Here is a 22,964-nt window from a genome sequence, read left to right on the forward strand (position 1 = left end):
GGAGAACAGGCAGCAAAGTAGAGCTCATCTGTAATCAAATCAGCAACAACAGTACAGGTTTGAGGCACGTATAAAATAAACCCACTACTTTCGCAGTTCCTTTCCTTAGGATGTAGTAGTGCATTCCTCTTGCCATCTGGCTAAATCAAATGATGCAAAATAATCAATCCCTTTCTATCAAAATATTCGAGGTCATCACCATAAAATTTTGTTACTCTGGAATTAGTATTGAGGTGGTGTGTGAACCAGAACTGAGGCCTCAGTTTTTCATTGTTTATATAAAGTATTTGGATGTAATGACAATGTAAGTCTGCTGATGAATAAAAAGCTCTGTAGATAAAATACAAGTAGCAGGGCGGCAGGGTAGCGTAGTACAACACTTCACAGTACCAGCGACCCAGGTTCAATTCCTGCTGTTGCCTGTAAAGAGTTTGTACATTCTCTCTGACCGTGCGAGTTTCCTCCAGGTGCTCCAGTTTCTTCCCACAGTTCAAAGATGAACTGGTTGGTCGGTTAATTGGTAATTGTAAATTGTCCCATGATTAGGCTAGGATTAAATCGGAGGGCTGCTGGGTGGCGTGGCTCAAAGGGCTGGGAGGGCCGATTCTGCAATTTATCTCAATAAATCAATCAATAAATAAATCAAGATGTAAAGAAGGCACAGAATCTACAGTAGACCAGAGATTCAACAATGGGGAAGTAAACAACAAAATTAAGCAAATATTGGGAGAAATATTTAAGGTCTTTTTTTATGTGGGTCATCTTAACAGCAAATAAAAAGCATAAAGTGAGATCCAAACATTCAGGGACAGCACAGATGGACAGTGTCCCATTGGCTTTATCTATTTGTCTATAATTTGGATGTAAGGAATACACCTATATGGAACAATGTCATATACTTTGTTCAATCTCAGCTGTTGCAGAAAAACTCATGTTCATTTCTCTGGGTCAAGTAATCTTCCCTGGTTTCCTGAATTACTTTTGAAAATACTACCTTAATAATACTTGTTTCGTTAGATCAATATGTCTCTGTTCTTTGCTCTTTACTTATCCACTACAACATTTTCTATAGATACATATCTGAGTCAAGACTTTCGAGTAGCAAATTCCATTTTATGATAAAGCTGATAGGTCAGATTTTTTTTAACCTTAAGTAGTTCATTCTTTTCAACATCTGTCTTCTTATCAATCTCATCGAGCAGAATTTCTGTTTGATACAGCCAGGTGCTTATGTGGGCAACTTTCCGATTGAAGTCTTCCATCTGATGCTGATGATCCTATAGGGAATGAAATGAAAAAAATTATCCAAGATTCTTGTCTGGAAATTCCAAGCGCTTTTACAGAGATACAGTTGAGCATAATAAAACTAAAAAATGTCAACAATACATGTACTACCGTCATTTAAGAAAAATGTAGCATTCGTCACCATGAAATGAACTTGCAGTATCCTAAGACAGCTCACACACATCACCACCCAGGACACAATGAACATGTGAACATGACGATATGAGAAATAAAAACCCTCTGTGCTATATGCATTTACACATCACCAATGGAGATCTTTATCATCACCCTTAGCACTGAGCAAAAATATCCTTTGTGAGAAAAAGGTTTTAAAATCAAAAACTTGTAAGTACCGAGTTTCATGCATCATTTACCCTAATTTTTGAATTGTAATCTCAGGGACATTTGATCAACACATGTTTGAGGCAATTCAAGCTCTTGCTAGAGATAACGTCCTTTATGTGACATTGCACCAATGACAGCATTATATCATTTTCAATACACAAGTTCAATAATCACTGAAAGCATGAAAGGGGAAATTTAATAACCACTTTATGGACAGCTATTAGAACATGAAATGCATTATCCACAAATAGTTACTCAGGCAGAAATTTTATCTAAAAGAGGGCCATTGAAGTTGGAGGTAACACAGCTGTCTCACAACTCCAGAGATACCAATTTGACGCTGACCTCCTGCACTTTCTCTCTGTGAAGTCTGTACAATGTCTTCAGAACTACTTACTATAACAGTCTATTTGCTTTGTGTGCAAGGAGACCCAGCATCTCATCACACCCCCCCCCACCCCATCCCAATCGATCACCATTCAAATCATAAAGCCATCTATTTTCATAACCAAAGTACCTCGATAGAGCAAATTTTCCTCTCTGGCTTTGTGTTACAATTAGTTATCTCATCCAAATCACTGCAAGATATTGTGAACAGCTGAGGACAAAGCACTAATGTCTGAGACACCCATGAAGTGCTTGTCTTTTGGTTCAATGCCCATTCCTTGCTATTCGATTTCATGTCTGTCAACCAATTTGCAACCCCTACTTTATTATCCTCTATTCTTTAAATTCTGCACGCTAACCTTTTGGTGGTTCCTTAATGTTGTTACAGCCGGGGGTGGTAAAGGGGAAAAACTCCCACCACCTATTAAATGCTCCCAATGACGTGCGCCTCAAATAGCTTCTGACAACCAAGTCCAGCTCCTGGCCTTCACGTGTGGCTTAGTTACTAAGCCCGGCTGAACCGTTTCTACTGACAGGAAAAGGGGCAAAGGCAGGCCAATGGCAACTTAAAACCAGTCGCTTCGGGCAGATGAGGCTTGTCAGCCATGGTTGGCAGATCATCTTGGAGAAGAAATCTCTTATCTCATACCCACTCATGGGGAAGGCTCTGGGAGTAAATCCCATGGGAAAAATCCAGAGCTGGAATTCCTAAGGCAGTTCGACATTGAGTTCAGTGTTGACTGGCAACTCCTGCGGTGCTGTTGGTACCAAACTGTTTCGGTCTCTGCCGTTCCTTTGGGTTCATCAGATGTGTGTGTGGGGGGGGGGGGGGGGGGGGGGCTTGCTACATGGACAACAGCTTGCTCTCCATATCATACTGCCCAGGCTTACACATCTAGACAGGTAGGACACAATATCCATGGTCAATTCTGAACAACGGAGGCCTCAGAACCTCTTAGTGGACTATAATGAAAGCCCTTAAGTCCAAATACACAACATTCATAGGTTTGCATTCACCCATCTGACTAGATATACCCTCAAAATCTCCAGCAGATTTGTTAAGCATGCCTTTCAGAAATACTTGCTGATTGCCCAATCTGATTAATGCTTTCCAAATGTTTTGTTATTACATTTTTTCTTAGTAGAACAGACCATTTTCCCATCACTGATGTGAGACTTAGTGAACTGTAAATCCCTTTCTTTCCCTTCTTACTTTTTTTAAAACAGTCATACCACCTTCCTATATGTCAGAAGTTCCCAGAATCTAAAATCTTTTGTAAGATACCTATCAAAGCAGCAATCTCCAAGGCCAGTTACTCTATAAACTCTGGGAAATTAATCAGCTTCTAACCCCATTAATTTCCCTAGGTCCATTTTTCTAACAAAACTTATTTCCTTTAGTTCTTAATTTCTTTGGACCATTAATTCCCAAATAGATAAATCAGTTAATTATTGTCACATGTTCCAAAGTACAGTGTAAACCTCCTCTTGCATCCAGTTCAAATAGATCAACTCGTTACACAGTGCATTGAGTTGGTACAATACAAAATAATAACGCAGTGCAGAATGAAGTATTACAATTACAGAGAAGTGCAGTGCAGATAGGCAAGATCATCATGAGATAGACTGTGAGGTCAAGAGTCCACTTTATTGTATTAGGGAACAGTTCCACAGACTTTAACAATACCACAGAAACTACCAGAAAGCTTTCAGGTTTTTGTGTTTTCTGCGCAATGGGAGAGAGGAGAAGAAAGGATGTCCAGGGTAGATGCAGTCTTTGAACCACTCCCCTTTTTGGTCAATGACCAGCATTTTTTGTTTTGCTGCCATTGAGGGAAAGATTCCCATGATCCCAGATCACGAGGCTCTCTATTTCTTTCCTATAATTCTTGACTCATCATTATGTGAGATACAGCCCACCACGCTGGCGTCACCTTCAAATTTGGAGATGGAATTGGAGCAGAATTCCATGGCTACACAGTCATGAGTGTACAGGGGAGCAGAGTACAAACCTGATAACATAGCATTACGGGAACCAGTGTTGAGTTCTGTGGAGGCAGAGGTGGTGCCATCTGTCATCAATGGTTTGAGCTCATTGGTCAAGAGGTCAAGAATCCAGTTACAAAGGGAGGATTTGAATCCCAGGTCAAGGATTGTAAAAATGAGTTTGCATTGATTTATGATATTTAAGACCAAGCTGTGGTCAATAAGCAACAGTCTAACACAGGTGCCTTTACTGCCTAGATGCTCCAGAGATGAGTGTACGGTCAAGGAGATGGTATCTGCCGATGACCTGTTTAGGGGCTGCAGGTATATTACAATGTGTTGGGGGTTATCTAGGAGGCTGGAGTTAATGCATGCAATGACCAGCCTCTTAAGCACGTCACAATGCTGCATTTCAGAGCTAACAGGCATTACCCTGTTTTTCTTAGGTACTGGGATGATGGTGGTCTTCTGAAAGCAGGTTATAACCTTAGAGTGAATACAGAAGAGGTTAAAAATGTCTGCAGATACACCCACCAGCTGATCTGCACAGGATTTAAGGAAATAGCCAGCGACACCGGCCGGACCTGATGCTTTCCTTCGGTTCACATTCCACAATGTGACAGTGAGTTCAAGTGCACTGGAGGGTGAGTGTGAGTGTGAGTGTGTGCGTGTGCGTGTGCGTGTGCGATAGCATTCCTGTCCACTTTGGGATGGGATGCGCTGTTGTCATCATGGTTGCCTAACTGCAACTTGTAACCTGTTATAGCAAGTATGCCCTGCCACAACTGATGGCTGGTCAGGATCTCGATTTTGGACTGATGTTGTCTCTTGGCATCCTGTATAATTTCACAAGTCGATTTCAGTTTATCCACAACATCCAGTTTGGGAACACCTGTTTGTCCTTTCGGTATACAGTCCTCAACACACTTGCTGATAAAGTCCATGATGATGGTGGTGACGTGTTTATCGAGGCTGTTTGCTGAGATTTCCTTTCTGAAAACTAAACTAAATTGTGCTCTATCTTCCTTAGTTTCCAATTGCAATTTCTTGTTTCTGACTTTGGGATATCCCCATTTATGCAAATGTTAAACCTGAGAAAACCTGCAGATCCAAAGCAACAAACACACAATGCTGGAGGAACTCAGCAGGCCAGGCAGTGTTTATGGAAAAGAGTAAACAGTTGACATTTTGCTCCGAGATCCTTCCTCAGGACTCAAATGTTATACTAATGTTTTTCTCTTCACATAATGATAGAATCTTCAGCAGTTGGTTCTCATGTTCTATATAGAACATAGAAAATCTACAGCAGATTACAGGCTCTTCAGCTCACAATGTTGTGCCAACCATGAATCTGCCTAGAATTTCCCTAGCGCATAGCCCTCTATTATTTCCACTTTCACCACCGTCAACAGCAATGTATTCCACATACCCACCACTCTGTGTGAAAAACTTGCCCGACATCCCCTTGGTACCTATTTCCAAACACCTTTAAACTATGCCCCTCATGTTAGCCACTTCACCCCCGGGAGTAAGCCTCTGACTATCTACACGATCAATGCCCCTCATCATCCTGTACACCTCTATCAGGTCACCTCTCATCCTCCATTGCTCCAAGGAGAAAAGGCCAAGTTCATTCATCCTTTGTACACCATGGTTCTTTAACCCTACCATCCACATTTCTGCCGTGCATTTCCCTGGGAACATCTGCTCCTAAGTTCCTGCTTAATAGCATCCTATTTCCCCCTACCCCAATTAAATGTTTTCCCAAATTATCTGCTCCTATCCCCCTCCAGCGCTATGGTGAAGGTGACAGAGTTGTGGTCACTATCTCCAAAATGCTCTCCCACTGAGAGATCTGACACCTGACCAGGTTCATTTCCCAATATCAGATCAAGTACAGCCTCTACTCCAGTTGGCCTATCTACATATTGTGTCAGGAACCCTTCCTGAACACACCTAACAAACTCCACCCCATCTAAACCCCCTTGCGCTAAGGAGATGCCAATCAATATCAGGGAAGTTAAAATCTCCCAGCACAACAACCCTATTATTATTGCACCGTTCCAGAATCTGCCTCCCTATCTGCTCCTCGATAACTTCCAAGTTTGTTCTCATACTCCATCTTCCTTTGCTTAATTCTAGATAGCTCCCACACCTCAATTTAACACGATTTCCCTTTGGATCTAACACAAACTCTTATTTCTTTCATAAACCTTGATTGAACTATTTTTCCTGACTTAATTGTCTGCCAGAAAGAATGGATAATTACAATTCATGCATACACTCTATTATCCAATGCCGATCTACCCATTAAGTAAACTAACTCATGCTACATGGCAAAATAACAAATTAGAGGAACAAAGTACTAAACTACTTTCTTGACTTTTTTAAAGTTTGTCCTACTTATTTATCAGTTCAAAATACCACATTTTCATTTACATAGAGCAGGCAGCAACTCATTTCCAGGTTGGCGCATTGCGATGAAAAGGACATTCTTCAGCAGCACAGAAGCAATTGCTGCTTAGCGTATTGCTCCAATGATCAGGTAACTATACAAAGTCTGGACATTCTCCTTGAGAGGAGGTGTATTTCCCCCACGTACTCAGATTTCCTCTCAACATCTGACACATGGATTAGTTGGTTATTGATTCCAGTGTCGGAGGGCTGCAGGAGAAATGGAGATTGATAAGCTTGAGAAGGTGACAATGAGAAGACTGCAAGGTCATAAGCATGGGAGTGGGACTGATTGTAATACTCTGCAGAGCCTGCGTAGACTCAAGTCAGTTGAGCAGCCCAAAATGTCATAAAATATGAGAAACATTAAAAATGAATATGCAAAACACTATATGTGAGTCAGGATGAGTATTAAGACAACTATGTAAAGCAGCATAATTTACCAACCACAGCTGGGATAATGGATGCAATTGTCAGCATGTACACTATACGATATGATGAGATAAATCTATGATAGATTTAAAACACTTGGAATATTTGGAGTGAAAGCTCATGAACAATCCAACAATGGAGCTTTTCTCACCATGACGACAAACTTAAGATTTAACAAAGGTTGACAAAATATTACTTCCACTGTTGAATCAGCAGCAACGAGGCACTGATCATCGCTACAAAATGAGTGAAGAAGAATATTTTGTCAGATATATTGTTAAAATGAGGGATGCTTTACCACAAAACACCAAGCAGGTCAGGTGCTATATACAGCAATTTCAGTGAACTCAATGAAAGGTAGAATAAATAATGAAAATCGGTATTACCAGGAAATGAGATTAAGTTAAGGAGCTAGCCTTGGCCTCATTTTTCTTTGATTACCCTTTACGTAAGGCAAATGCATTCATCTTAGTTAAATAAAAAGCAACTGATGAAAATTTAATTAATGCTGCAAAATTAAGGGTTTTAGCACTGGGTCCATAACTCGACATCTCATCAAGAGAAAAAATAGCAAGTAATTATAGTACAAAATCCATATATAAAAAAAGGAAACTACATTTCATTTGATGGAAGATGAACAGTTAGCTCCAGACCATTACTACATCACCAATTGCACTTCAAGTTTGCCATTGGCTATTATGTGCCTTGGGATGCCATGAGAGGCGTGACGTCTTCTCTTTCCCATAAATGATTACGGTCATTAGCTGTTAGTTCTCATGAAACTTGTTTACTTATTTATTATTCTTTTCTTTTTCTATGTTATGTATTGCATTGAACTGCTGCTGCTAAGTTAACAAATTTCACAACACAAGCCAGTGATAAATAAACCTGATTCTGATACTTTCAAGCTCTTCCAAATATCAATGAAGTCAGTGACTGAAGCAACAGCTCCACCTTGTGGTGGTACTTGGTTATTGCAAGAAACAGATCCCCTTCTTAAATGTGCTTCAGCTCTGTCAAGCTGTTGGAAATTGATGCCTGAGAATCTGGGATTGTCCTTAACAACGGAACTTAATGTATCCAGTAATAACACCTCACTTTCCAACCATCCAAGCTAGTATCGTAGCAGTATGTTGCGGCTTGTTTTGTTCCCTTTCAATAAGTTATAATGTTACTTACCAATAGTCTGGCACTCCAACTCTGTGCTAGAGTGTGGACGCTGTTCCAACTACTGTTCAGTGCACAAAGGTTATCCTCCAGAACTCCTTCACTGCCTTCGACCAGACATTGCAGGGCTGTACTACTCTCAGTGATACCACTGAGTTCACTTTTCTTTGCCTCCAAATCTTTCAGAACTAGCTGTTTTAATAAAAATACATACATTGTTCATTCTTAATTAATTGGCTGCATAAAGCATCCATCTTTAAGAGAAACAGCATGTTAAGATATGATTAATACTAAGTATATTACATAGTAAAATGTAAATTAAACCTCATCACAAATCGGCCTACATCAATTCAGCCATATCTTAAACTTTATATTTTGTTTATAAATGACCCCTTTCATGGGGACCCCCGATCATAGACTGATCCAGAAAATGAAGATATATGGGATATTGGTACATTAGACACAGAAACTGGCTCAACCAGGGAAGAAAGAGTAGTAGTGGAGGGCTGTTATTCTGAGTAAAGTTCTATGACTTGTGGTAGTCCACACAAATGCTGGGACCTCTATATTACATAATTTGGACAGATTTGTCTATAATCTGATTAGGAAGTTTACAGAAAACACTAAAAATTGATGGAGCTGTAGATAATGAGGAAGGTTGTCAAAGTATTCAGCAAGAAGTACTTAGCAAATGATAGATGGAGTTCAGAAGGTGCACTTCGGGAGGTCAAATGTAAAAGGGAAGCATACAGTAAGTAGCAGACCCCTAAAAGCTACGATGTACAGAGTGATCTTCAATTTCAAGTCCATAACTCTCTGAAAAGTAGACAGGCTGGTAAAGGTGGTGTATGGCACACTTGCCTTCACTGGTCACGGTACAGGGTACAGGAAGCATGTTGCAGCAGTGCAAATCTTTGGACAAGCCACATTTGGAGTATTGCATGCAGTTCTGGTTGCTGCAGCCCAAGGAGGATGTGGGGGCCTTTAGAAGAGGTTACAGAAGTAGTTCACCACTACGATGCCTGGATGAGAGGGCATTAACTATACAGAGATGTCGAACAAATTTAAGTTGTTAGATGCTGTTGTTTGAGGGTTAGATGCTGAAAAGCGATCTGATAGAAGTATATAAAATTATCAAAGGAAAAAATGGGATATTTCATCTCAAGTCACTTTCCCCTGGGTGGAAACATCAAACATCAGAGGGAACAGATTTAAGGTGAGAATGGGAAAGTTTAAAGAAGTTTTTTCTAATTTTTTCAAAATGTACAGAGTGGTAGATGTCTGGAATGAGACACCAAGGGAATTTATGGAAGCAAATACTACAGCAACATTTCAGTGGCATTTAGACTGAGACGTGGACATGCCCGAAATAGAGGGATGCAGACTGTGTACGCACAGGCAGATGGGATAAGTTAAAACTGGCATTACTTTCAACACAGATATCATGGGTCAAGCACCTATTTCTGGTCTATATTCGATGAGGCTAATGAAATTAGGGAACAAAAATACTCACTTTAATCCATTTGATTTCTGCATCTAAGTTATCAGACCTCACTTCTCCAGAAGATTTAAGGCTCACTTCACCTTCGGTTGAACTCAGCCACTCTGACAGTGATTTGGTCTCATTCTTCCACTTGCGAGATAGTTGCAAGGCCTTTTCGAGGTCCTGCTTCCCTTCAGTGACCTGTAAGCCAATGGCAATGTGTGTGAAACACTAGACTAGTACCAAATTATTGTAATGGAATTAACTTACGAGTGGCTTCAATTTCTCAACAGGTACCCTCCTGATGAAGGGTTTCCGCCCGAAACATCATTATTACCTCCTCCCATAGATGCTGTCTGGCCTGCTGAGTTCTGCCAGCATTTTGTGTTTTTTAGGCTGTAAATTTTGTTCTTTCTTCCTTCATATCAGCACTTTCAAAGTTTAGTCACTCTGAAAAGTTGAATATTTTTAGTTTTGCACTTTTTCCCTTCAGGAACCAAGGATAGGTGAATGAGAATGAGGCAATTAATTAGCCATAATGAAGGCATCAGCATCTCCCAGGATCTATTCTGGGCCCAACATAATGATGCAATCATGAAGGCAGAAAACCATCAGCTATATTTCATTTAGAGTATGAGATCTGGTATGGCACAAAAGGTTCTAATAAATTGTTACAGATGTACCAAGGAGAACATTCAGACTTGTTGCATCAAGATCGAAAGCACAAGATTGAAAAAAAACTGCAGGTTGAGGACTCAGCTCACTCCATCATGGGCAATGGCCCCCACACTATGAGGATATATTCAAAAGGCAAAGCCCCAAGGCAGTGGCAAGAATCACTTAGGGCCCTCACTATGCAGGACATACCCTTTTCTCATCACTACCATCAGGGATGAGATACAGGAGCCTGGAGAAGCACACTCAGTATTCTAGGAACAGCTTCTTCCCTTCTGTCAAGACATTTCTGAATGGTCCATGAACACTAATTCACTATTTTCTCCCTTTTTGCACTTTTTTAAAAAATCTACTTCTTATTGTAATTTACAGTAACTTTGTATGCATTGCACTATACTGCTGCCACAAAACAAATTTCATAACATATAAACCTGGTTCTGGTTCTCTCACACCATGACAAAGACCCATGCTGGCTGACCTTTACAGAGATTTCTCTTTCCTTGGTACCTTTACCAGAGGTAACATTCCTGCCTCCATCCTATCATGCCCCACAAAAATGTCATCTTTCAATGAGATCAATTTATTTAAAAGCTTGTGTTCAAACTCTGATTTTTCAACAGAGCTGAAACCTTCCACCTCAGAATCAATAGGGTGAACTTTTGATGCACTCATTCCACTGCAAGTATTTTATTACCTAGGCAGACCAGCCAGATCTGTATATAATATTCCAAGAGGAAAGCATTCACGTTGGAACACAAGTTAACTGCTTCTTTTCTGAAAGTAAACCTTACTAATCATATTACCTTCCCATTCCAAATCAAGACCATTTTGAATCAAGGAGTAGAAAGCTACCAGGAATGGAAACAATTGCTATGATATTGGAAAAATGTTTACCTTATCCCTTCAGTTTTATCAAACATGTATTCAAGTGCACTACACAACTGTTTTTAAAAACATGTACTTTTAAAAACTAATAGCAGACAACTAAAAAAGCAGTAAAGAAAAAAACAATGAAATATGAAGACAAGCTAGACAATAATATAAAAGAGGATACCATACCAAAAGCTTTTTCTGATTTGTAAAGAGTAAAAAAAGGCAGGAGGGGATTATCAGACCACTGGAGAGGTATGGTTCAAAATCCATTTTATTATCAAAGTATATATACATTGTACAACCTTGAGATTCAATGAAACAAAGAAACTCAAAAATAAACCCCATATATATGAAAAAAGATTGTCTAACACCAAATGTCCATCAGAAAATAAAATAACCCACAAAGACTGTCAATCACCCAGTGTGCAATGAAAACAAAACATTATGCAAATAGTGTTTCTGAACTGAAGCCCACTAGAGAGTCCTGTAGTTGAGTAAACATTGTGGATCAGCAATCTTAATCAGCCTTTTAAGCTATCTTAAAAGATAGTAACCGGGGACAAGAAATTGCGGACAAACTGAATGCTTTGCATCAGTCTTCACTGTGAAAGGCACTAGCAGCAGGCCAGAAATTCCAGCGTGTTGGACAGAACACAATGTAGTCACTGTTACTAAGGTTTGGGAAGCTGAAAGGTCTGAATGCAGATAAGACATGTGGACCAGATGGACTACCGCCCAGGGTTCTGAAGAGGCAACTGAAGAAGAGATTGTGGAGGCACTGGTAATTATTTTTCAAGAATCACTATATTCTAGAATTACCGAGGACAGAGAAAATAGCATACATCACTCCACTCTTTAAGAAGAGAGGGAGGCAAAATACAGGAAATTAGAGGCCAGTTATACTGACTTTGGATTCCATTATTAGGTATGAAGGTTTGGAGTACTTACAGGTTCACAATAAAATAGGCTAAAGTCAGCATGGCTTCTTCAAGAGGATACCTTGCCTGACAAACCTGTTGGAATTCTTCAAGAAAAAAACAGGCAGAATAGACAGTGGATATTGCTTATTTGGATTTTCAGAAGGCATTAAATAAGGTGCCACACATGAGGCTGCAAAACAAGATGAGAACTCATGGTATTACAGGAAACATAACTAGCATGGAGAGAAGAATGGCTGACTGGCAGAAGGCAAAGTGTGGAAATAAAGTGGGTCTTTTCTGCTTGGCTGCTAATGAACAGTGATGCTCCTCAGGGATTGGTGATGGGTCCACTACTTTTCACATTACATGTTAATGATATGGCTGATGGAATGGATAGCTTTGTGGTCAAATTTGTTAATAATACAAAAACAGGTGGAGAAACGGGTAGTAATTGTTGAGGAAGCAGGGAGTTTGCAGAAGGACTTGAACATTGGCCTCACTGAAACTTACCAAATATAGAAAGGCCTAGATAGAGTGAACTTGCAGAGGATGTTTCCATGAGTGTAAGAATCTAGGATCAGAGAGCATGGCCTCAGAATAGAAAAATATCTCTTTAGAATAGAGATGAAGAGGAAGTTGTTCAGCAAAAGTTGGTGAGTCTGGGGAATACAGTGCCAAAGATAGCTGTAGAGGCTAAGCCATTGGGTTGATTAGCAAGGGCATCAAATATTATAGGGAGAAAGCACAGAATGGGACTGAGGGAAAATAAATGAGCCACTGTCAATTAGCGGAGCAGACTCAATGTGGCAAATGGCCTAATTGTGCTTCTACTGAGTGTCTTGTGGTCATTTCATCAAGTGTTTAAATTTGAATAAACTCTTAACAAGTTTTAACACTAGTAAAAGCGAACATAACTGAAGCAGCAATGAACCATCTCAATCATTTTAATCAGTCATTTCACTGCATTACTTACCTGAGCACCCAAGTCATTATACAAGAGCTTCAAGGCTGTGAGCTGCTGATCCATCTGCTTGGGGTTGTCCGTTTGCTGTTTCTGAACAATCTGCCTTCCTGTCTTTATCACTGTTTCCACTTCCAGCTTCACCTCACTCAGAGTTTTATACAGTTTCTAAAGAAACAGTGTTCAGAAAACCAACACAGCAATGAAACTTACTATCAGCACAACAATGAATTGCATATTAAGTATACTTGGTTCTTGTTAATGGCATATGACCCCTTTGTAATTGCCCATACTTACTGTCAAGAAAGATGGGAGGAAAAGTTCTGATTAAAACTGAATTCCAAACAACCCTTAATTTTATTTTTGTGATGATATAATTTTTTTACCAAAATTAATCAGTTAAATTAAACCATGCTCCACTTTTTACATGAAAGGCATATAACAGAGTAGAGTTTTTTCCCCCCAAGGGTAGAAATACCAAATACTTAAGGACTCGGATTTAAGATGAGTGAGAAAAGCTTAGTCATAATGCAAGGCAAATTTTTTTGATACAATGTGCGGCCAGGTCCGAAACAGATAAACTAGCAACATTTAAGAGGTCTTTAGAGAGGCAAAGAAAAAGACAGGGAAAAAGCAAAACCATTAGCTTAAACTGCTATGATGGATGGCATAGACATCCTAGTCTGAAGGGCTTGTTCTCATGTGATACTGTTTTATATTCTATATGCTTAAGATTATTTCAACTATAAATAACTTCACTAAAATTATGACCTACATGTGCAGATAGCAATCAAAATCTAAATAATTAAAATGTTCAGGTAAACAGTTGTCATTAATCCTCATCTAATGTGATGTATACATGCACTTCTGATTTGCGATCATACATCTTCCAGATGTACATATTCAATTAAATGCGTGCAGACCTGAAACATCACGTCGCGTAATTGACCGTAACATGAATGCAAATCAGGTACGATATACATGAACAAATATCCCAATGCGCTTGCCTACTGTTACACATGTACCTGCATTTCTGATAGAGCACAGGATTATCTGATGTAAACGTATGAATCTCCATAACAATTTTTGCCTTCTTTCCAATAAAGTATATTTATGACATAATACAATCAATAATGCAATTTCAATTATTATGAGCATATAGCTGCAAGAAAATGCTTGTGAACCATTTGCAACTACCTGGTTTTCTGTGTTAATTATTCATAATATGGGGTCATAGTTTCAAAAGGTGCAGAAAACAAGTTACTGCTGGAAGGAATTCTGCACCCATGACATCTGAACCTTTTCCAGCTGATTTGCTACTGCTTGTGCATTGTGAGCTATTAAGTTACCTTATAAACAGTTTTATATTTATAACAGCAAAAAGAATCATTTAACTGTTACGAAGACCAAAAAGCTCGTGGTAAAATTAACTTTATTCCTTGCTATCAAATCAACTAAAATTTGTAAATTTCCTGAAGAAAACATGCTCAGTCAGCTGTGTATGCATGTGACTGTGTGCACGTCTGCATGTTTGTGTTTCAAGTTTTTACCCTGGAATCAGGCATCTGATCCAGGTTCACGGTCTTCCACCCAAATGAGAGTGACAAGGACACCTTTTCAAACAGTTCAGATGGATGTGAAATCCCATGGCACTAACCAAGGGAGTCTGCAGCTCTCCTCTCTCTGGCAAAATATTTAAGCAATGAAAAACATAAGAAAGTCTGCAGCTGCTGGAAATCCAAAGCAACACACACAAAGTGCTGGAGGAACTCAGCAGGTCAGGCAGCATCTATGGAAATGAACAAACAGTCGATGTTTTGGGCCAAGATCTTTCTTCATGACTAGGAAGGAACAAGAAAGACCCCACTATAAAAAGGTGGGTTTGTTTTTTTTCTTGTGTTGTGGGGTTTGGGGAGGACACTAAGCTCACTTGTCTTTAATTTAGGTGCTTTTTTGTTAAATTCTCTTCCTTTGTAGCATATTGTTATTGTATGCTTAACCTTGCTCTGTATTAATGCTCCTCACTGGGATTTGGGGTTTTTAATTTTGTAAAATGTTTTGAAAAACTAATAAAAAAATTTATTAAAAAAAAAGGTGGGTAGAAAAAAAATAAAGGGCTGGAAAGAAAGGAATTTGATAGGAGAGGAGAGGGGACCTTAGGAGAAAGGGAAGAAGGGTGGGCACAGTGGGGGGGGGGGGGGGTGATAGGCAAGTGAGTTAAGACCATACGACATAAAAGCAGAATTAGGCCATCTGGTCCATCAAGTCTGCTCCACCATTCAATCATGGCTGATCCTTTTTTCCTATCTCCTCCTCAATCCCAGTTCCCGGCCTTCTCCCCGTAACCTTTGATGCCATGTCCAATCAAGAATTTATCAATCTCTGCCTTAAATACACCCAACGACCTGGCCTCCACAGCTGCAATTTCCACAAATTCACCACCCTTTGGCTAAAGAAATTTCTCCACATCTGTTTTGAAAGGGCGTCCCTCTATCCTGAGGTTTTGCCCTCTTGTCCTAGACTCTCCCACCATGGGAAACATCCTTTCCACATCTACTCTGTCCAGGCCTTTCAACATTCGAAAGGTTTCAATGAGATTCCCCCTCCCCCATCCTTCTGAATTCCAGCGAGTACAGACCCAGAGCCATCAAACATTCCTCATATGATAACCTTTTCATTCCTGGAATCATCCTTGTGAACCTCCTCTGGACCCTCTCCAATGCCACCACATCTTTTCTAAGATGAGGGGCCCCAAAACTGTTCACAATACTCAAGGTGAGGCCTCACCAGTGCCTTATACAATCTCAGTATCACATCCCTGTTAAGAGCTAAAAGGAATGGTAGTAGGGAATTGAAGGGGTGGGGGGAGGGGGAGATTTTTTTTAAACCAGGAGAAATCTATATTCATGCCATTTGGTTGGAGACTACCCAGACAAAATATAAGCTGTTGATCCTCCACCCTGAGGATGGTCTCATCTTGACACCAGAGGAAGCCATGGACCGATATGTCGGAACAGGAATAGGATTTGAATTAAAATGTTTGGCCACTGGGAAGTTCTGCTTTTGGCAGATGGAGCTGAGGTGCCCCAATTTACAATAGGTCTCAACAATGTAGAGCAGGCAGCACCAGATACAATAGACAACCCCAGCAGATTCCCAACTGAAGTGTTGTCTCACCTGGAATGGCTGTTTGGGACCCTGAAGGTGAGGGAGATAATCTAGCAATTACAGCTTGTTGCAATTTGTTATGCATTATCTGGATGCACATTTCATTGCAAAGCCAGGATAATTCAAAAGTATCCAATTCATTGTGAAGCATGCAGGAGTCTCATTGTTTGAGTAAACAGAAAGGATTTTCAAAGCAGGATTACATGCCACCAGAAATTAACAGCTGAAAGATGATCTTCTCCACAACCACTCCTTTCAGACGATCCTTCAACTTACTCCTAACTAAGCTCATCTCCTAAATTCTCTTCTCTTTGGCTTTATCAAAATTGTGCTTCACTTTGTTAAAATGAAAATCATTATGTTAAAAGGTCATTTTATATAAATATAGCTTTTTAGCCTATTCACGGACTTGCCTTCGAATCTGAACGAATTTGCCATAGTTGTCACTGACTTCATCAAGATCCTGTGTAGATGTGTGTGAGAACATACCACATACACCTAAACCAAAAGTCATGGGTGAACCAGGAGATTCGTAGTCTGTTGAGGGCTATATCTGTGGCATTCAAGACTGGTGATCCGGAACAGTAGAAAAAGTCCAGGTATGATCTATGGAAGGCTATTTTAAGAATGAAAAATAAATTCCAACTGAAGTTACAGATGGAATCGGATGCACATCAGCTCTGGCAGGGTTCGCAGGCCATTACTTCCTATAAGGTGAAACCTAACATTATGAACGGCTGTGATACTTCACTCCCAGATGAGCTCAATGCCTTTGATGCAGGCTTTGAAATGAAGAATAAAACTACACCTGTGCAAATCTTTGAAGCTTCTGGTGACCCTGTGATCTCTGTCTCAGAGACCGACATCAGAACATCTTTCACGACAGTGAAAGACAGTGACACCTGATGGTGTACCTGGTTGGCACTGAAAACCTGTGCTGACCAAATGGCAAAAATGTTTAAGGACATCTTAGATAGATAGATAGATAGATAGATAGATACTTTATTCATCCCCATGGGGAAATTCAACTTTTTTTCCAATGTCCCATACACTTGTTGTAGCAAAACTAGTAACATACAATACTTAACTCAGTAAAAAAATATGATATGCATCTAAATCACTATCTCAAACAGCATTAATAATAGCTTTTAAAAAGTTCTTAAGTCCTGGCGGTTGAATTGTAAAGCCTAATGGCATTGGGGAGTATTGACCTCTTCATCCTGTCAGAGGAGCATTGCATCGATAGTAACCTGTCGCTGAAACTGCTTCTCTGTCTCTGGATGGTGCTATGTAGAGGATGTTCAGAGTTATCCATAATTGACCGTAGCCTACTCAGCGCCCTTCGCTCAGCTACCGATGTTAAACTCTCCAGTACTTTGCCCACGACAGAGCCCGCCTTCCTTACCAGCTTATTAAGACGTGAGGCGTCCCTCTTCTTAATGCTTCCTCCCCAACACGCCACCACAAAGAAGAGGGCGCTCTCCACAACTGACCTATAGAACATCTTCAGCATCTCACTACAGACATTGAATGACGCCAACCTTCTAAGGAAGTACAGTCGACTCTGTGCCTTCCTGCACAAGGCATCTGTGTTGGCAGTCCAGTCTAGCTTCTCGTCTAACTGTACTCCCAGATACTTGTAGGTTTTAACCTGCTCCACACATTCTCCATTAATGATCACTGGCTCCATATGAGGCCTAGATCTCCTAAAGTCCACCACCATCTCCTTGGTCTTGGTGATATTGAGACGCAGGTAGTTTGAGTTGCACCATATCACAAAGTCCTGTATCAGTTTCCTATACTCCTCCTCCTGTCCATTCCTGACACACCCCACTATGGCCGTGTCATCAGCGAACTTCTGCACGTGGCAGGACTCCGAGTTATATTGGAAGTCTGATGTGTACAGGGTGAACAGGACCGGAGAGAGTACGGTTCCCTGCGGCGCTCCTGTGCTGCTGACCACCGTGTCAGACCTACAGTCTCCCAACCGCACATACTGAGGTCTATCTGTCAAGTAGTCCACTATCCAATCCACCATGTGAGAGTCTACTCCCATCTCCGTTAGTTTGTGCCTTAAGATCTTGGGCTGGATGGTGTTAAAGGCACTAGAGAAGTGCCTATTCTTCAATCTATTCTTGCTGCAGTCGAAGATTCCCACCTGCTTCAGAAGGGCGACAATCATACCAGTGCCCAAGAAAGGCAGGGTGAGCTGCCTCAACGACCATCACCCAGCAACAGTCATATCTACTGTGATTAAAGTGCTCTGAGAGGTTGGTCTTAGGCAAAATCAACTCCAGTCTAAGGACCTGGACCAATTGTAATTTGCCTATCACTACAGAAGGTCAACAGCAGATTCAGTCTCACTGGCTCTCCACTTGGTCTTGGAGAACCTGGACAATACCTATGTCAGGCTGCTGTTTATTGATTACAGTCCAGCATTAGACACGATCACACCCTCAGTTCTAATCAAAAAGCTCCAAATCCTGGGTCTCTGTGTCTCCCTCTCCAATTGGATCCTTGACTTCCTCACTGGGAGACCACAGTCAGTGCAGATCAGAAATAACATCTCCTCCTCACTGACTATCAACACTGGCACACCTCATGGATGCATGCTTAGCCCACTGCTCTACTCTCTCTACATCCATGACTGTGTGCAGAGGCACAGCTCAAATACCATTTATAAATTTGCCAATGACACAACTATTGAGCCAGAATTCCGTTTGTGATAAGGAGGCATACAGGGGTGAGTAAGCAAGCTGAATGATTGGTGTCACAACAACCTTGCATTCAACATCAGTAAGACCAAGATATTGATTGTAGAAACACACACAAAATGCTGGTGGAACACAGCAGGCCAGGCAGCATCTATAGGAAGAAGCACTGTCGACGTTTTGGGCCGAGACCCTTCGTCAGGACTAACTGAAAGGAAAGATAGTAAGAGATTTGAAAGTAGGAGGGGGAGGGGGAAATGCAAAATGATAGGAGAAGACCTGAGGGGCCCGTCCTGACGAAGGGTCTCGGCCTGAAACGTCGACAGTACTTCTTCCTATAGATGCTGCTTGGCCTGCTGTGTTCCACCAGCATTTTGTGTGTGTTGCTTGAATTTCCAGCATCTGCAGATTTCCTCGTATTGACTGCAGACTTCAGGAAGGTGGAGTCCAGGGTACACACACCAGTCCTCATCAAGGGATCAGCAGTGGAAAGGGTGAACAGCTTCAAGTTCCTTGGTGTCAACATGTCTGAAGATCTATCCTGGGCCCAATATATTGATGCAATGACAAAGAAGGCACGGTAGTGGTTACATTTCAACAGGAGCTTGAGGAGAATTGGTATGTCACCAAAGACTCTCACAAATTGCTACAGGTGTACCATGGAGAGTATTTTAACTGGTTGCATGACCATCTGGTATGGAGGGGCCACTGCACAGGACCTGAAAAAGCTGCAGAAAATTGTAAATTCAGCCAACTCCATCATAGGCACTGGTCACCCCAGCATTGAGGACACCTTCAAAAGGCGATGCCTCAAGAAGCTGACATCCATCATTAAGGACTCCCATCACCCAGGACATGCCCTCTTATCAAGGCTATCATCAAGGAGGAGGTAGAGGAGCCTGAAGATATACAGTCAAAATCTCAGGAACATCTCCACCATCAGATTTCTATATAGAAAATGAACCCATGAATACTACACCTTTTTGCTCACTTTTTGCACTACTTACTGAATTTATTTTTATATGTACTTCTTATTGTAACATAGCTTTTTTAAAAAAAAATTATGTATTGCAGTGTACTGCTGCTGCTGCAATACAACAAGTTTCATGACATATGACTTGTGGAAACTGTGGTGATTTCTTTTGAACTTACAGTCCTTTAACATCTTGGACTATTTTTTTTACTACGCCCATAGTCTGTTTTTGTTATCAATTATGCTATTGTTTGCACTGTTGTAACTATATGTTGTAACTATGTGGTTTTGTGCAGGTCTTGCAGCTTTAGTTTTTGGTCTTGTTTTTGTCTGGTGGATTTGGAGCTCCTTTCCGGGGAACGCGCTAGACGGTAGCTCGATATTAATACGCAGCAACCTCTCCGGACTCTGGATTGGGGATTGCCAAACGTTATGTGGATTTTCTGGTGTAGTCTGTTTTGTCATATGCTTTTGTGATATCATTCTGGGAAAACGTTATCTCATTTTTTAACTGCATTGCATTTGTGGTCTCTAAATGACAATAAACTGAATCTGAATCTGAATATGCTAGTGATATTAAACTTGCTTCTTATTCTGAATTATGGAGTAGATACATACTATGTGTTGAAGAACTTTGATTCACAGGCCAATTTTCCTACTACTGCTCACAATTAAGGATTGGGAGGAGAAATCATCTGATCTGGCTCCACAATGTTCTATGACACTTACCATACAATTATCCAATTGTGACTCTATTTCCTCAGGCTCAACTTTTCTCATGTCCAGCACATGCAATTCCGCTTTAACACCATCCAAAACACATTTACAGTCAAGCATTCGCTGCTCAAAATTTGCAGGTTTCTGGAAAAGCTGAAATTTTGTTGATACTTCTCGAAGTTTCCTCTGTCAATTGTACAAAGCAACCAAATCATTAAAACAGGTCTACTAAATGATGTCTTATGCTTTGCTAGCTGCTATGTAAATATTTATTGCAATGCAGAAATAAAGCACAAAATAAGAAAGTCAGCAAATTGAGATGCATGCAGTTTTAGGTGAAAATTTGTGGTGACTACAAAAATAAGTGCTTTATCAACTAAAGCCTAGAAAATAATAACAGTTTTAAGAATATACTACTAAAAAAAATTGCACACATAAGATGACGAGGATAAACAAGAATCAAAGGAAAACCCACAAGTACCGTCTACAGTCCTCAATGCAGCAAAGCCTAAAGAAACAGACACAGGGAGATAGAGATACACACAAGTAAGATATAGACAGAGATGTTAGTGGTAAAAATATCAACTTGATATCAACCAGCATTGCAAAAGAAACAAAGTATAACAATTTCAATCTAAAATTAAAGAAATATAAATACTAGAAGCAAATTAAAAACAAGAAATACTATAGAGAAATCAAGAAATATCTTTAACGTCAAATGCCAACAATGTTCCTCTCTCTCCACCGATGCTGCCTGACCTGCCTAGTATCTCTGGCATTTTCCATTTATATCTTAAAATTTCATCTTGCAGCAGATTGGCAAAATTTATACTGATCTACAACTTAAATCCAATGAAAATCTCCTTTTCAACAAGTAGAGAACACAGCCATGGTAATTCAATGCAGAAATTAGATATATAAAGGCAAAAAACAAACATCAACACGTAACTTTTAAGATATAGTTGTGAACAAAATTCACCAATGGTTATTGTCAGAAGACAATTATTATTTTGAATGTGATATCTAAAATTGATAGCTTTTTAAAGAGAACACCACCCAATTAACAAATTCATTACTTTTTCTCCTATCAGCCCATTTTTAATATTCAGCAGTATTCCTACACTTAATAGTTTTGGAGAAAAAGGCAACGGAATGATTCGCACTCTTCACTAAGACAGTAGTCATCGTTTCCAAAAACCCAATAAGCCAAGTCCATCTGTCTTCATTCAATGGACATTGGTATCACAGGCAAAGGCAAGAGCTACTGGTCATCTGTAACTCGGCCTGTGAACTCAGTCACTTGCTGGAATATTTCAGCGGGCTATTTTGTGTCCATGACATTGCTACAGTTCTGGAAACACAAAGGCCACATTAGCTAAGGACAGCAAATTTTCCATCTCTTTGGAGAATTAATGGACCAGCAGGGTTCTTCCACCAATCCAGCCATTTTACAATTATCTTCACTGACACTAGCTTTTCATATCACAGATTTAACTAATAAACAATTAAAATTTTCCAGCTGCCTTGCTGAGGAACTTGGGTCTCCAGAATAATCGAGGTCTCTGGACACTTGTTAAAAACCATAAACAAAGTGTCCCTTTAAATCCACTCATACCTGAAGCAAATCCAACTGAGTGCCACCTCGAGAATGGGGCCTGTTATCTACTAATGGAAGGCTTCCCACATTACTGGTCTTCAACTCTTCCAAGCTGGTTTCATGGGCTACAATATCTGCCTGAATTTTCTAGTAATAATACAGAAAAGATCATACATCACACTGTGAACATCTTTATTGAAAGGTTCTGGAGAAATAGTCAGTTTTTTTTTCACAAGCTGTGTTAACCAGCATGCTTTGAAGCTGTGGCACAGTCAATTAGGGAGGGTATCACTTTCCTGCTGGTGAATTATACAGCTCTTCACAACCTGAGCACCAAGATGCAAATTCATCAAGTAAGAACAGTATTACTGTTTCTTTTTAAGACTACTCCATTACTATTTACAGCTAAAATATGTTAAATCAATTACATATCTTTTGTTTTCTGGTATGCTGAGGAATCATACAGTACAACTGGTCAAAAGTGAGCAAGATGTTCGTAAAGCGTGGTGAGGATTGCCTAATATTTGTTTGGCATGAAAGTCACTTACTCATTATCAGCTCATGAAATCTTGCTCCAAATGGGCACAGACCAGTTCATTAACGAGAACGAAGATAAGGAAAAGAATCAGCAGCAAACATTTCTAAGTCTGATCTCATGATGGAGGGACAATAATTTGTGAAACATTTAACTTAGATTTACATAAATATATACAAGAGAAGAGGTATTGCCTCAGAGTGATACTGGCTTCAAGCAGCTGGGTGTAAACACAAATACCCATGTCAGGTACATTAACAGAACTACAAAGCCACGAGGACAATGTATAAAGACAG

General features: G+C 40.1%; 1 protein-coding gene across 4 annotated transcripts in view; it reads right to left on the reverse strand.

Annotated features, from left to right (window-relative positions):
• LOC140730544 (utrophin-like) overlaps positions 1-22,964 on the reverse strand; it is a 460,763-nt gene that overhangs the window by 273,270 nt on the left and 164,529 nt on the right. For all 4 annotated transcript variants that reach the window (XM_073051151.1, XM_073051153.1, XM_073051152.1 and 1 more), the window contains 6 exons: positions 22,152-22,280; positions 20,549-20,722; positions 12,980-13,135; positions 9,569-9,739; positions 8,068-8,247; positions 1,149-1,277 (listed from right to left, as the gene is read on the reverse strand). In XM_073051151.1, coding sequence (XP_072907252.1) covers positions 1,149-1,277; positions 8,068-8,247; positions 9,569-9,739; positions 12,980-13,135; positions 20,549-20,722; positions 22,152-22,280 — 939 coding nt within the window. The remainder of the gene's footprint in view (positions 1-1,148; positions 1,278-8,067; positions 8,248-9,568; positions 9,740-12,979; positions 13,136-20,548; positions 20,723-22,151; positions 22,281-22,964) is intronic.

Source organism: Hemitrygon akajei, chromosome 7, assembly GCF_048418815.1.
Source record: "Hemitrygon akajei chromosome 7, sHemAka1.3, whole genome shotgun sequence".
In the NCBI taxonomy this organism is placed as follows: Eukaryota; Metazoa; Chordata; class Chondrichthyes; order Myliobatiformes; family Dasyatidae; genus Hemitrygon; species Hemitrygon akajei.